The sequence below is a fragment of the Scylla paramamosain genome, chromosome 35 (genome assembly GCF_035594125.1).
Source record: "Scylla paramamosain isolate STU-SP2022 chromosome 35, ASM3559412v1, whole genome shotgun sequence".
Lineage (NCBI taxonomy): Eukaryota > Metazoa > Arthropoda > Malacostraca > Decapoda > Portunidae > Scylla > Scylla paramamosain.
In genome coordinates this window covers 13,584,164-13,600,063 of record NC_087185.1, presented here as the reverse complement: position 1 = coordinate 13,600,063, position 15,900 = coordinate 13,584,164, and the positions used below count along the sequence as shown (strand labels likewise).

At 41.8% G+C, this 15,900-nt stretch overlaps 1 protein-coding gene across 1 annotated transcript in view; it reads right to left on the bottom strand.

Annotated features, from left to right (window-relative positions):
• Positions 1-14,592: 14,592 nt before the first annotated feature.
• LOC135090674 (uncharacterized) overlaps positions 14,593-15,900 on the bottom strand; it is an 81,558-nt gene continuing 80,250 nt past the window's right edge. Inside the window, exons 2-3 of the mRNA XM_063987640.1 lie at positions 14,973-15,117; positions 14,593-14,800 (exon numbers count right to left, since the gene is read on the bottom strand). Of these exons, the coding sequence (XP_063843710.1) occupies positions 14,681-14,800; positions 14,973-15,117 (265 nt within the window). The 3' untranslated portion in view covers positions 14,593-14,680. The remainder of the gene's footprint in view (positions 14,801-14,972; positions 15,118-15,900) is intronic.

The following is a 15,900-nucleotide window of genomic DNA, read 5'->3' as shown; positions in this document are numbered from 1 at the left end:
ACACCACGCCTTCCGCTGCCCGTGATTTATTTAACTAAAATTTTATAGGTTAAAATAGCCCATACATTCATTCAATGTATTTGGCCACAATTTATTTAGGGGGAACGTGGCAGCGCGGCGGCAGGAGCGATAAGCACGGCGGGGCGCGGGTTGGCGGCGGTGCGGTATCACCAGCTTGTGTCAACACGGGCGACAAAGACGCTCGCTCTTACTCAATGGGAATTATTCATGACAATATATTTGCCTTCGGTTTCACTTTGATTTCCAGAGATCAAGTTTGCCTCAGCCTCTGATTTGTGGGCGCGTATCTCGGCGTGGCGGCGACCGGGTTTTAATCAAGGTTTTCACAGAGTTTCCTCAACTGTAAAGATAAATTTGGTTATTAAGGGCTAAATCATAGCGGGGAACACATGCACTCGCGCACGGGGAAAATATCAGTTTACACGCAGAAAGGAATATTTTTAATGCACAGGGAGCTGGAGAGAGAGGGGAGGTGAAGGGGAGGGGAGGGGAGAGGAGGTTAAGAGAGGGGAAGAGAAGGGAGGAGCGGGGATGGAGTGGTGACTAAAGGAGAGTTGTGGACGACGTTTGCTGAACTGACCCTTCCCTCCCTCCCCTGAACACCTGGCGCTGGAATCATAAACTCCCCGGACAAGCCGTCACTCGCACCAACACTGGCCGGGACACAGGGAGAGAGGGAGAGGGAGAGGGAGAGAGGTACACGTCTCGAGAACTCTCCCTCCTTCTCCCTTCCCCTCTTCCAAACAGCATCTACACTCTTTCCCTCCACAAACTAAAGTCTTCCTCTCTTTTTTCTAGACAGCATTCAGATTTCTTCTAAAATAGCGTATCCTTTTCCTCCACATCCTAGCTTTTCCTCTCCCTTCCCAGACTAACTTTTCCTCCTCCTCTCTCTCTCCCCTAAGCTAACTTCCCCTTCCATTTTCCTCCCATACCAGCTCCCTTCTTTCTCTCCTTTCAGACTAGAATATTTTTCCCTTCCCTTACCTAAACTAACACTCGCTTTTCTCTCCCTCCCAAATTAACATCTCTCTCTCTCTCTCTCTCTCTCTCTCTCTCTCTCTCTCTCTCTCTCTCTCTCTCTCTCTCTCTCTCTCTCTAAAACTAACATTCCCTTCCCCACCCAAACTAATACCGTCTTCCCTTCCTTCTCAGCCAGCCCTCCCTTCCTACACCAACACTCGCTCCAGCTTCTCCCCCTGCAGTCCTCCAGCGCCACTCCTGCACCGCCACACAATCCCTCTCTCGCTTCTCAATATTTAGATGCTCGGCTTTCTTGTCCTGTCGTGCTAGTCTTCCACTTGTATCCCTTTCCACCTCTTTTCCAGTTACCATAGGGCGTTTTCCACAAGTTTCTTTACACAGTATAAACTTTTGCCCACAGGTTCTCAAGTGTCCAGACAACTTTTACTATTCCCGTACTTCTATCACAACTTTCCTTATACTCAGCAGCTCCTCGCAGTCTCTCGTCCCTGCCCGCCGCGCCATCTACCCGGCCACCCGCTTACCCGGACCTGATCGCACTTCTCTTGAGCTTGTTTCGTTCAAATAGATTTCCCACTGGAAGATAATAAATACCAAACTTTGCGCACATGTTACCCTCAACTTGCTGGAAATCGGGAGTGTGTGTGAGGGTTGTCTGGATGTCGGCAGGTGTGGTCTTGAAGCCATCGTGAGAGTGGTGTTAATAGAAGCGTAAGGGCGAGTAAATGTAAGTAAATGAAACACTGTGCCGCACCTCCACTACTTCCAAAAGGCTTTAATTGAAGTTGCACAAATCTTTAAGGGTGTTTATATGATTCTAGTGACAGATTAACAAGATTTCTACATTATTAACGGGAGGAACACTCGTGAGAACCCGTCTAATCATCTTTGTGGCCTTTGAAAGTAGTAGTGGTGAGGGAGCAAAGCGTTTCGGAATGCGGACATAAGTAACACTCAGACTCATGTACCCACGAAATATTAAAGTCCTGACATTCGGCTGAAACTCGACAATGGTTTCAGGTCGATACCAAGTTGGGGCGAAGGACCACGTCAGTTCTCCCTGTCAGGCGATGGGCGGGGAGGCAACGACGAAGGAATACTGGTGACTTGAATGGAACTTTCTTTAATGCTCTATAGGAGACGGAAAATTTCAGTGCCTTTCTTGTGTTTTTTTTCTGATATTTATACATGTCTGTTTCTGTTTCCTTTTAACTTTACAAATGCATGTCTATATCTATTGTATACTGAGGCTTTACATTGATCTATCTCCTTACGTCTGTTTTTCTTTATGTTCTACAGGGACGGAATTTTCTGTTACCTTTACTATAAGTTTTATACCTACCTATATTCTCTTACATGCATGTTTAACTATATTGCATCTTGAGACTTTAAATTGATCTGTCTTCTTACGTCTGTTTTCTCTATATACTTTATTTCTAAGTGACTCTCTTACCTGCTTCTGCTCAGCTAAGCCTGTAGCCTTTTAAAGTGTTGCATCTACCTGTCTTTGAGCCTTTTCCTCTTAGTTTTACATCCTCCTATCTAACCACCATACTCTGAAGCACTTCTGCACCGCATCTCCACTACTTTCAAAAGGCTCTCATTGAACTTACACAGGTTTTTAAGGGTGTTTTTATAGTTCTAGTGACATATTAACATGATTTCTACATTATTAACAGAAGAAACATTCTTTGGGAACCCGGCCAGTCATCTCTATAGCATTTGAAAATACTCGTCGTGAGAGAGCGAAGCGTTTCTGAATACGAGACTAAAAGGCTGTTTCAACCTTTCATCTGTCTGTCTCCTTCAGTCTTTCCCTCCCAGCGTCTGTCTACCACGACCACGCCTCAGCATTCCCGAGCTTTGCACACACGAAGAGGATACAGAGAACCTAAAGACTCCTGATCAATGAGGAGGGAAACCAACTAAGGTGAAGATGACAAAATGAAGGAGTAAAAGAACAAGAACAATAATGAAAAAGAGACAAAACCTAAAGAATCCTGGGCCAGTATTCTGTGACGCTTCTACTCGCGCATCTACTACATTCAGTTGGCTCTAATTAAAGTGACATGGACTTTTAAGAGTGTTTCCAAGGTTCTAGCGACAGATTAACAAAATTTCTACATTACTAACAGAAAAACCACTCTTGAGAACCCAGCTAATCATAACTATGGCCTTGAAAAATAGCCGTGGTGAGACAGCAAAGCGTCCTGAACGATTAAGACGATGAAGTAAAGTTAAAAGAACAACAACAACAACAACAACAACGAGACACAGAGGCACAGTGTTGTCAAGGAAGTAAACAGCTTGAGAAAGTGTCGGGGGGAGAAAATTTAAGCCAAGAGTTTCATAGTTAGTTCCATCCCGTAACGGCGCGGCGACGAAGGAACCAACTTGCCTTCCCGCCGCGGCTCGATCGCTCGCCACAACACAGGACTTTAATTTGACAGGATATCAGGAGAGAAAAGTTTTATTTCCTTCATAAAAATCTCAGCCATGAAGGTAGTAGGGCGAGGAGGAGGAGGAGGAGGAGGAGGAGGGAGGAGGAGGAGGAGGAACAGTGTAAAAGCAAATAATATAAGCTAACAGTGGGAAAAAACAAAGTGGAAAGATTAAGTATGGAAGAGGATAAAGGATGAGAAGGAAAAAATATCAACAGAGAGAGAGAGAGAGAGAGAGAGAGAGAGAGAGAGAGAGAGAGAGAGAGAGAGAGAGAGGAAAAGGATAAACTATGGTGGCGAAGCGAAGACATATTTTTCTTCCACCTACTCACCTCCTCCGCCCAACATACACAAATAGAAAACACTACCAATGATCCCACTACAGTTTCAGTATCGCGGGACCAAGGATTAGATCGCTTCTCTAATTTGGCTTATCAGGAGAAACATGATATTAGGCAGGAAGGAAACAAGGAGTGGTAGCGCCCCTTTTCCCCTTGTTGAGTTCTTACCTCCCTCCCTCCTCCTCTTTCCTTCTCTACTTTTCCCCTCTGCTTCCTTCTCCCCCCTCGCTCGCTTCCTTAATTTTCTTTTCACTGATTTTTTTTTTTTTTTGTCTTTTTACCTACGTTCTTGCTTTTTTTCTGTTTTGTTCCTCTTTTTTCCTCTCTCTCTCTCTCTCTCTCTCTCTCTCTCTCTCTCTCTCTCTCTCTCTCTCTCTCTCTCTCTCTCTCTCTCTCTCTGCTACTCGTCCTCTTCCTGCTCCTGTTCTTGTTTTTTTTTCTTCTATCTTCTGCTGCTGCTGCTAGTACTACTACTACTCCTACTACTACTACTACTACTACTACTACTATACTACTACTACTACTACTACTACAATACTACTACGATGACGAAGCCGAAGAAGACGACGACAACGATGACGACAACGAGAGTACTACTACTACTACTAACTACTACTACTACTACTACTACTACTACTACTACTACTACTACTACTACTACTAATAATAATAATAATAATAATAATAATAATAATAACAATAATAATAATAATAATAACAACAACAATAATCCTTGGTTGTATCGAAGCATCCTGTCCCACTATTCAGTCTCTCTCTCTCTCTCTCTCTCTCTCTCTCTCTCTCTCTCTCTCTCTCTCTCTCTCTCTCTCTCTCTCTCTCTCTCTCTCTCTCTCTCTCTCTCTCTCTCTTTCTGAAGGCCAGACGCTTACAACGCAGAGGAAGCGAGACCCGGCTAGAGAAAAAAAATAATTGCCACTTGACTATTACATTATATTCTAAGGGCAATTTATAGCGAGCGGGAGTATAATGATACAATCCCCATGTGAATGTTTGAAGCGAAGCGTAAAGCTCTTCTATGTGTCTTGTGGGGAAGGGAGAGAGGGTTGCTTTTGCGTGCATACTCGAGGTGCGGTAGTTTATACGGACTTACAAGCACGCTGTTGGGAGGACAATGTGATGTACATAATGCAAATACACTCACGAGAACAAGGAAATAGAGCACAATATCTGTTTAACCTTTTCGCCGCAATAGTTTGTTTCTCTTTCAGCTTGGAAAAAAAAAAAGACTTGATTCAAATCTAGAGAGTAATTTCAAAAAGACAAATGCTAAAAAGAAAAGTTCGAATTTTTTTTTCGATGTTTTGGTTTAGTTTTATTCAAAGGAATGATGTAGTGTTACTGAAAACAAGGAATTTCAAGATATAAATGACAAAAAAGAATTTTTTTTCGTACAAATGACAGAAAAATAGTTAAAATCTTTTCAATCATACGGTTTAATTTTGTCCAAAGAAATCAAGTATGGTTACTGAAAAAGAAGAATTTAAAGACATAACTGGCAGAAAAGAACTATTTGTTTTCTTTGGTATCCGTGGGTGTGTTTTGGTGAAAGTGAATCACGTAATGTTACTCAAAAGAAGTGTCACCACCATCAGCTGACAAGGGAACAAGGGGACAAATTAAGACACAAATAAAACAGAACGACTTTGAATGCCAATAGAAGAGTAACAAATATTAACACTGACTTTCTTGTTACGATTCAGTACAACAAGCATCGGAAAGTCCCAAGCAAAAGTTCCAAAGAAAATCAAGACACAAATAAAGACGCAAATAAAACAGATTGCCTTTGAATGCCAATAGAGGAGTAACAAATAATGACTGATTTTCTTGTTACAGTTTACCACACCAGGTATCGTAAAGTCGCAAGTAAAAGTACGTAAAAAAAAAAAAAAAAATAAATAAATAAAATAAATAAATAAATAAAACGCAAATAAAACAACTCCTTTGAAAACCAATGGAAGAGAAACAAATACTGACACTGATTTTCTTGTTACGATTTAGTACACAAAGCATCGGAAAGTCATAAGCAAGAGTGCACCAATAAATACCACACTTTCAACTTTAAATTACAGAAAACCATCGTTTCTTCCATTACTTTTCCTGCCATTTAATTTACCTTTATCTCACTCATCTGAGGAACACGAAGAAAGAACAAACATCAGCAGACCTGTTGGCCATTAAAAGATTGTGATTAATTACGCTATTTAAACTAAAGCAAGAAATATTAAATAGTAAAGGCGAAGGAGGAGCAGGAGAAAGAGGAGGAGAAAGAAGGACGGGAGAAGGAAGAGGAAATGAAGGAGAGGGAAAGAAAATGAAGACTTTGAGGAGGAGGCGGAGGTGAAGAGGAGGAGGAAGAGGTGAAGAGGAGTAGGAGTTCTGAGTGTCACCGAGAAAATTACCCACAATGCCATCAGCCTCACGACGCCCTTCAATTCGGAGTGTCTCGGTTCAATAAACTAAAGACTCAAGATGTCTCACTCAGGGATTCACGAGGCTTCGAACTTTGATTCCGATACATCGAGTCTCCATGTCGGGAGTGCTTCGAGCCAATTCCGAAACACCCAACAAGAACTTTTTTTTTATCTTCATTATCGCTTTGTAATCAAATACTGGGGGAGAGAGAGAGAGAGAGAGAAAGAGAGAGAGAGAGAGAGAGCACCCCACCACTCACCAGTACCCAATTACAGTTTTCGGAAATATGTCCTAAAAACTTTATAATTCCGACACATCAATCGATAAATCAATGTGTGTGTGTGTGTGTGTGTGAGAGAGAGAGAGAGAGAGAGAGAGAGAGAGAGAGAGAGAGAGAGAGAGAGAGAGAGAGAGAGAGAGAGAGAGAGTCACACATCTGGTTGCAAACTTCCTGTCTGAAAACTTGAGCAAATTAAAATAAACAAATAAAATAAAAATGAAATAAATAAAAGCTCTGAAAAGTTCCTCTGCAAATGACAAAATTCCGAAAAAAAGTATCTCTGAAAAACTGAAAAACTGAAACATACTCATGCAGAAAACTCTGAAATAAACTGAAATACATCAATAAAAAGAAAACTCTAATAACTAATTTTTCACGTAAACCATTGAAGGTGACACATTATTACACTTCCTCCTCCTCCTCCTCCTCCTCTTCCTCCTCCTACTCCTTCTCTCTTCTTTCCTCCTTTATATTTCCCTCTTCCTTTCCCTTTCCCTTCCCTCTCTTACTTGATTGAGACGTTAATGAGAAAGCAATTTAATCAACTCATTAGTATTCCAGGTAAAGTGTGTTTTGACAAGGTGTTAAACGGTGTTGTGATGGTGTTGCTCTCTCTCTCTCTCTCTCTCTCTCTCTCTCTCTCTCTCTCTCTCTCTCTCTCTCTCTCTCTCTCTCTCTCTCTCTCTCTCTCTCTCTCTCTCATAAAAGACACTTGTAAATGCGGCTAGATACTTGATGGTGCTGCACTAAATTCCCTTATTTATATCCATGGCCATATTGATTTTGCTGGGTCTCTCTCTCTCTCTCTCTCTCTCTCTCTCTCTCTCTCTCTCTCTCTCTCTCTCTCTCTCTCTCTCTCTCTCTCCTAATAATTTATCTACAACTTATCGTCTTCCTCGTCTTTCTTCTTCTTTTTTCTTTTCTTCTTCTTCCTTGATCATTACCATCATTATAATCCTCTTCGTTTTCTTCTCTCTCTCTCTCTCTCTCTCTCTCTCTCTCTCTCTCTCTCTCTCTCTCTCTCTCTCCTAATAATTTATCTACAACTACTCCTCTTCTTCGTCTTCCTTCTTCTTATTTTTCTTTTCTTCTTCTTCCTCTTGATCATTACCATCATTATCATCATCTTCGTTTTCTTCTTCTTCTTCTTTCTTGTTGTTCTTGTCCTTTTTCATCATCATTATCATTTTCCTGCAGATGCACCACCTCTTTTCCTTGCCCAATAATTAATATGTACCTGTTCTTTTCTTCATTCTTCTTGCCTTGCTGCTCCACATTTATAGCCACTGTTGCCGCGCCATTCATTACCGCAAAGCAATCAGTCAGTGACGTCCCTCAAACTGTCAAACTCACCACAACTTCCACGCTAATTTTCGACACAGACACAAGCATTATCTTCGCCTTGGGGGGACACGAGTCACTAAGGAGACTAATAATGTATAACTAAGCTGATCGAGCACTGAAGAGGAACCGGCAAGATACAGGAGAAAATTTTGGCCACATCTGTCCTATTAGAGCTATTACACGATGACTTCTTAAGAAAAATGTGTTGATACCGGAGTTGCATTTATGAGCATGTACGTAAGTCGCCGCTTCGTTCATTCCTGCTGCCTCGAGTTTCAGTTCAAGGTCGACGAAGGTGTGGGAATGGTTGCAGTGTGTTGATATATAAGAAGAAATGATGTGTTAGTTTGGTTGCTATTTTTATTTTATTTTATTTATTTATATATTTATCTTTTTTTTGTTAATAGCTGGTGCCCTGTCTGATTTTTTTTTATATGTCTTTTATCTTTTATCTACGTATGTAATTCGCGTTTTCTTTATTTGGTCTTCTTCATTTTTTACATTTTTTTTATTTCTCGTCTTTTTATCCTTATTATTTTCTTTCTATCCTCCCTTCTTTAGATGAGATATTTCCATCGGGTTTCACAGTGTAGGTTATCGCAAACAGCCTTGTAAAATCAAACATGTCTGCTGTTGTTTGTTCTTCCTTTGGGCATTTTCTCCCCCTACTCCTCCATTCAATCAGTGTTAGTATTCCCATCCACAAATGTATTTCATTTCTCAAATTCCTTCGCTTTTCCTCTCTCCTTCATTTCTTCCTTTCCTCACACTCGTCTTCCATAAACTCTTCCTTCTCTTCTATCGAAAAAGTTCCTAACTTCCTCTCCTTGATCTCTCCAACACCCTTCTCATCCACTTCTCTAACTCTTCCTTCTCTCCGTTCCTCCTCCACCTAGCCACGTGTCTACCACTCACTGGTCCTTATCCCTTCCAGTCCACCCCCTTCCGAGCTGCCCACCCGCTCGCCCCGCCCCACTCCATCCCGTGCTGCCACCATATGTTTCAATAACCAGTGTCGCAAACGTTTGCTCCCCGTGGCTCTCCTGAATAATTTGTTACTGCCTCCACGCCTTATGTATTCATGGCTCAGAATCTCTACAGTGGTGGCCGAGAAAATGGAAGGTAAGGATTAATATTATGAATAGTGGGGATTGAAGAGTTGAAGCCGTGTCCATTGGGTTGAATACACGTGTGTAGGTGTTTAATTCCATTCCTCCAAGCCTCTTTACCCCGCTCTTTCATCTCTGACCTGGTGGTTCTTTGGTGTGGTGCTCGCGTCTCTATCCAAAGGTTGCGGGTTCAGTCGTGACTTGGGGCAACTTCTGTGGGTGAGGTAGTGTTCCTTCGTAGCCCCAGCCGCCGCCGCGTGAGTGTTGTGGTGTCATACCTCATTCAATTTGCAAATGTATTTTCTTTCTTCTCAGTTTCCATTTTTCTCATCGCTCTTTTATTTTTTTGTCTTCTTTCTTCTCCTCTTTTTATTCCTTCCCATATCCATTTTCTTTCAGTCTTTTCAGTTTCAATATTTGCAGCATCGCATTATTTTTTTTTCTTTTCTGTTGTGAATGTACCACAACACACTGCATCCACCTTCTCCTCCCTCCTTCTTATTCTCTACCTTGGTATCCTTATTTTCCATTCTCCCTCAGCCTCATAAAGCCTCACCCTCAAAATCCCCGTCGTTCCCTCCCCAGTATGCACACACAAGGCACACAAGACACACGCTATCCACGTATAGTACACATTCCCTACCGACGTCTTGTTTCCGAAGCGACCTGCGTATTACAAAATATTTGGGGGAAAGGGATCCGGCAGTGCATTTTTCATATATTCCTGGAAACATTCACAACATTCCCCCGGACGTTCATTCCCGTTCGTAAACTCAACAGAGGGACAGGTTATCTTGAGGTTATCTGAGCAGCCATTGCCGGGACGTGAAGGACAGTACCCCGATAATGTAATCTCGTATCGGGAAAGCTGCAGGAGCCATACTCGGCCAGAGAGAGGCGGCAGACATAACGTTACAGCTTGGCCGGGCTTCCCTAGGGCTGAGGGATGAGACGCGAGACTTGCACCATTGCACCGAGGGATTTTACTCGTGTTCCTTATCGCCGCTGTAGCATTTTCCTTGAAGCAGAAAACATTGATACATTTTTAGATTCAGGGTTAACGGAAGGGGCACTAAAGAAGAAAAAACAACAGTAGATTTGTTGGCCAATGAGAGACAGTTTATGATAACAAACCCCTCCCTTATCTTTGGCAGAATTTTCTATTAAACGAGAAATCTAGTTGTACTTTCAATTTCAATTAAACTTACCTAATAAAAATATCTGAATAACACCTGCCTCACCCTCCCAAGATATTACTGATATTATACCTAGGGAGCTTTAAAACGGAGATTAGACAAATTTATGGATGAGGATGATAGGTGGGAATAGATAGGCGTGTTTCGTACAGGGACTGCCACGTGAAGGGCTGGAGGCTTCTTGTAGCTTATTTTCTGATGTTGTTATATTCAGGAGTATTCGTGATGAACGTGATTGAACTTTGTTTTTCTCTCCATTGAAGAAAAGGTAAAGGAATAACAGTTAAATCAGAGGAAAATCGAAATGTCCTTACAGATTGAGGTAAAAGTAAATAAATAAATAAATGAATAAAAAATGCTCTTCTACAATTCTGTATTAAAAACTATTAAATGTTTCACCAAATTTTCAGAGAAACTTGGTAAAAAAAGACAACAAAGCATTCTGGAATTCATGACACGAGAGTGAGACGACATTATAATTTCACTGTCTTCAGGATTGTTTGCTGTATGTTATCGTCCTGATGAAAACACGTTATGACTCAGTACTTGTGTATGTCATACGTCAGGCAGTTCATGACATTCACGCTCTCCCCTCCCTTCCGTCTCTCTCTCTCTCTCTCTCTCTCTCTCTCTCTCTCTCTCTCTCTCTCTCTCTCTCTCTCTCTCTCTCTCTCTCTCTCTCTCTCGGTCACGTCAGTAGTCGTGCATACTCTAAAAATGTTCAGTGAAGACCAAACTTTGCTTAATCTTGCCGGTTAAACTTTCACGGGACCTTTCTTTTGAAGTTTGAATCTTCCTTGTGTAAGTTTGCGTGGATGATTGGGACGTGTTCTCTTCATGTTTTTGTTATCCAGTCAATTATCTATCCATCTCTCTGATTTTCGACGTGTGGAGAAGCCGGCTTAGGGCTGCAAAAGTAGGGTTCGTTTAACGGCTCCTCCCCTACAAAATATGGTTGTTTATTTCATTTCATGTCTGGAAAAATAGGGTCCGTTTAACTGCCTCTTCCATAAAACCTGAGTACAAAATCTAGCTGTTTATTTAGAGTTTCATATCTGTAAAACTAGTGATCCTTTTATTTGACCATCCTCTAAAAAATCAGTACAGAATCTAGCTATTTATCTATAGTTTCATTATGCATGTCTGTTTGTCTCTTTATCTTTGTTTGCTAAGTCATATAATGAGGGCCTTTAGGTGAGTGTTAAGTCATTATATATCTCTGTATAAAATCTAGCTGTTTATTTTATACTTTCATTTGTCTATCTGTCAATCTCCTTGTCTTAAGGGTACTAGCTAAGTAATAAGTTGAGGTCTTTCAGTGAGTGGAAGATCATTATTTATACCTCTGGGTAATTTATGTTTTTATGTTTATATAGAGTACTTCATATCTGCGTCTTATCCAAATCTATTAGAGAAGGATTCTACATGTGTGTAATGTACTTTATATCTGCTTTATATATGAGCGGTTTTTTTTTTTTTTTATCTCTGAGATGTAGCGGAATATTAAAGTGAATGACGGAAGGTTTACCATGCAATAGACACCCGCCGAAATGATAATTACTCCCAGTGAGGTCTAAAGCACTGGATCAGGTGGTGCTGTGAACCCATCATTAAACCCACCTGTGACCTCACTGAACGTTTCTCTTTGTGTCTCACAACACAAGGGGGCAGTCACAGCCTGCCCTCTAAAGACAACTCTCTTCCTTCACACAAAACTACACGCACCTAATTACACACACACCCTTCACTCAAAATTCAAAATCAATACGGCGGCTTCTACACTAGCCTCGGAATCCCCATCTGGGAAGAGGACCACATACGTCCCCACGTCGAACTGCTCCTTTGGTATCGACCCTAAGTGTCTTGACACCCCCTCAACTTTTTCTTCATTAACTTCTGCAACATTCGTGGTCTAAGATCTAATTTTCAATCTGTAGAACACCATCTCTCCTCTTCTAAACCTCATCTTCTTTTCCTCACTGAAACTCAGGTGTCTGAGGCAACTGACAGTAGCCCCTTTTCTGTTCCCTCCTACTTTCCCTATCCTTATTTTCAATCCAAAGCCGGATGTTGCGTTTATGTGCGCAATGACTTAACCTGCTCTCGTGCCCACGCTCTTGAATCTTCCGAGTTTTCCACCATCTGGCTACGACTACAGAGTCACTCTGAAACTAAATTTATCTATGCTGTATACCTCTCACCTAACTCCTCTGACTATAAGAAATTCTTTGACTACTTAACTTCCAAAGTGGAGCACATTCTGACTCTCTTCCCTTTTGCAGAGATCTTCATTCTTTGAGACTTTAATGTTCACCACCAGCTTTGGCTTTCCTCTCCCTTTACTGATCATCCTGGTGAACTAGCCTTCAGCTTTGCTATCCTCCACGACCTAGAACAACTGGTGCAACACCTTACTCATATTTTGACCGTCTTGGAGATACGCCCAACATTCTTGACCTTTTCCTGACCTCTAATCCTTCTGCTTATGCTATCACCTATCTTTTCCGTTGTGCTTCTCCGATCACAATCTCATATCTGTATCTTGTCCTATCGCTCCAATCCCTCCTCAGGATCCCCCTAAGCGGAGGTGCCTCTGGCGTTTTGTCTCTTTTAATTGGGGGGACCTGGGGAGGCATTCGATGACACTCAACTGTCCCTCTCTTCTACACTGAACATCCTCGGTCTGTCCTTTACTTATAATCTCAACTGGAAACTTTACATCTCATCTCTAGCTAAAACAGCTTCTATGAAGTTAGGCGTTCTGAGTCGTCTCCGCCAGGTTTTCTCACCCCCCCCCCCCGTATACTGTATGGAGTATGTGAGGTTCCACCCGTACCGCTATTTTAGACATGGTGGAATCAAAAGTTTTTCGTCTTATTAACTCTTCTCTAACTGACTGTCTTCAGCCTTTTTCCCATCGCCGCAATGTTGCATCTCTTGCTATCTTCTACCGCTACTTTCATGCTAACTGCTCTTCTCTTGCTAACTGCATGTCTCCTCTCCTCCCGCGGCCTCGCTGCACAAGACTTTCTTCTTTCTCTCATCCCTATTCTGTCCACCTCTCCAATGCAGAAGTTAACCAGTATTCTCAATTATTCATCCCTTTCTCTGGTAAACTCTGGAACTCCCTGCCTACTTCTGTATTTCCTCCTTCCTATAACTCGAACTCTTTCAAGAGGGAGGTTTCAAGACACTTATCCTTCAATTTTTGATGATTTTCTTGACATCTCTTTTGGGACTGGCACTTCAGTAGGATTTTTTTCCTCTTTTTTGTTTCTCTTGGCCAGTGACTAACGTAAAAAAAAAAAAAAAAAAAAGCAATTTACATGTAAACATTCACTGCCTCTCTTCTTACTTGTTCTACTCGTAAAAATAAAAATACAAAGTCCAAACAAGCAATCACACTTCAGGGCCCTGAAGAATTAAGCTGCTATCAGAACTGACTTTTTTATTCCTATTTTTCTCTATTACATATCTATTTTTGTTCGCCCTTCAGAGACAGAATTTGATTGAGATGAAGGTCTGTCACAGTGGTGTGTAAAATGTCGAAGGACGTTCCCCCTCGACCCCACCTCTCTCTCTCTCTCTCTCTCTCTCTCTCTCTCTCTCTCTCTCTCTCTCTCTCTCTCTCTCTCTCTCTCTCTCTCTCTCTCTCTCTCTCTCTCTCTCGCCACGGCCACAGTTCTCCCTCTTCATCCTCATCATTGTGGCCTAATAATACAACGTCCCTTATAATTATGATGTCCACCCCCCCTTATCTATCCCGGTCTTCTCCCCTAACCCTTCCCCCTTCCCCCCATTCACCGGGCCGCCCGCCTCCCATCGCCTCGCCATCACACGGCCAAGCCATCATATATTTACGTGCGTTAATCAAGGGACAAGCGCTACAAATTCCCGGCACTATTCTTTCAACTTCGTGTCACACTTGCCGATTCCACCAAAATACGAAAGGAACAGGAGGGTCGAGATCCCTACCGCGCCACACTGCAAACACCATCATTCCGTGCAAACCGGAGCAAGAAAACGATGAATATGACACAAGCGATCATTTTTCTTCCCCTCACTATTTCACTGTGAACCCGAATCCTTTTTTTTTTGTTCTTTTTTATACCTCGAATTAAAAAAAAAAGAAAGAAAAACTATTTCAAAGCGCCAAAATATATAATGTCTGGATGTGAGCTTAGAACATAAAAACAGAAAACTGAAATGTCAACACGGAATAACAATGGTGCACAAGAGAAATAGTTAAACATTTGAAATAAAAGGCAGTGTAAGTCAAAGCCGCTCACTTACAGACAGGTATTTCTGGTCACCGTACTGAGACGAAGAAAGAAAAAACCTGGAAAAAAATGATGATCTACAGCGTCTCGCTCATCGAGTGGAAGTCACTAGAGAAGAGGAAGAGAAAAAAAAGAAATGGAAGAGAAAAAAAATGTCAAATGCTACAAACAAAAAGTGATCTAAGCAACGGCCGTGAGCATATGGACAGGTATTTTATGGCGGTCACCTAGTAAGACCGTAGCTATTTCCGTTACAGGTGTGCCCTCAGGTGACTGCGCCTCACGTCACCTCGACGCATCGCCTCAATCCAGATACGATTTTTCTTTTCAACAGTCTGATTCATTTGAGCTACACTCCCCTGGGCGGTCAGCTGGACAAACACGAAGAGAGCACTTAAGTCACACTGGCAAGTAAACTTTTGAACTTTCATTTACAACATATAAGGAATAATTACCTCTATGAATTTCTTAATGTTGTAATTTTCTACACGGAATGTTTTTTTTTTTTATTTCACCTTCTTTTTATCAACAGGCAACACTCACTTTAGTTCCTGGGCTTTCTTTCCCCCGTGCATTGTGCTGGCAGGTGTGGGGGTACCGTTCCCTGCTCAGGCCACCCACAGCCTCCTCACAGCTGCCGAGATGACGAGCCGATCCTGCCTCAGGTGCGGACGTGGGTGTCCACACTCTATTTGTAAAAAAAAAAATAAATGAAATAGATAAATGAATGATAATAATAAATCAATAAATAAACTACTACTACTACTACTACTACTACTACTACTACTACTACTACTACTACTAATGTGTGTTTAGCAAGACAATATCATAACACTTTCACTAAACGAAATACTGCGGTTCATAATGGTAGTAGTAGTAGTAGTAGTAGTAGTAGTAGTAGTAGTAGTAGTAGTAGTAGTAGTAGTAGTAGTAGTAGTAGTAGTAGTAGTAGTAGTAGTAGTAGTAGTAGTAGTAGTAGATGAAAAAGAATAAGTAACACACACACACACACACACACACACACACACACACACACAGATAGACAGTTCATCGACCACAGTGCATTGGATGTAGAAACACCAACTGAAACACTGAATAACACAATTTCAGAAATATTTCCCAAGGTGACCATAACAATGAATAAATACTGTAGTCCATAAAATATCAACGATACATCTAATCCTGGCAACACACACACACACACACACACACACACACACACACACACACACACACACACACACACACACACAGAAGCAGCAAACATACAGATATACGTAATGCTGTTCCTCGCTTTGCTACTCCCCCCTCCCCTCCCGTCCGTCCGTGTCTCTCCAAGTTAGTCAGTTCCTCTCCTTCATCCCCAAGGCTCGCACGGGAACCGACAATTAGCAAACTGCACTTGTGGTAAACTTGGTCCTCCCGGTGTTGATGTTAGCTGCTGCTGCTGCTGCTGCTGCTGCTGCTGCTG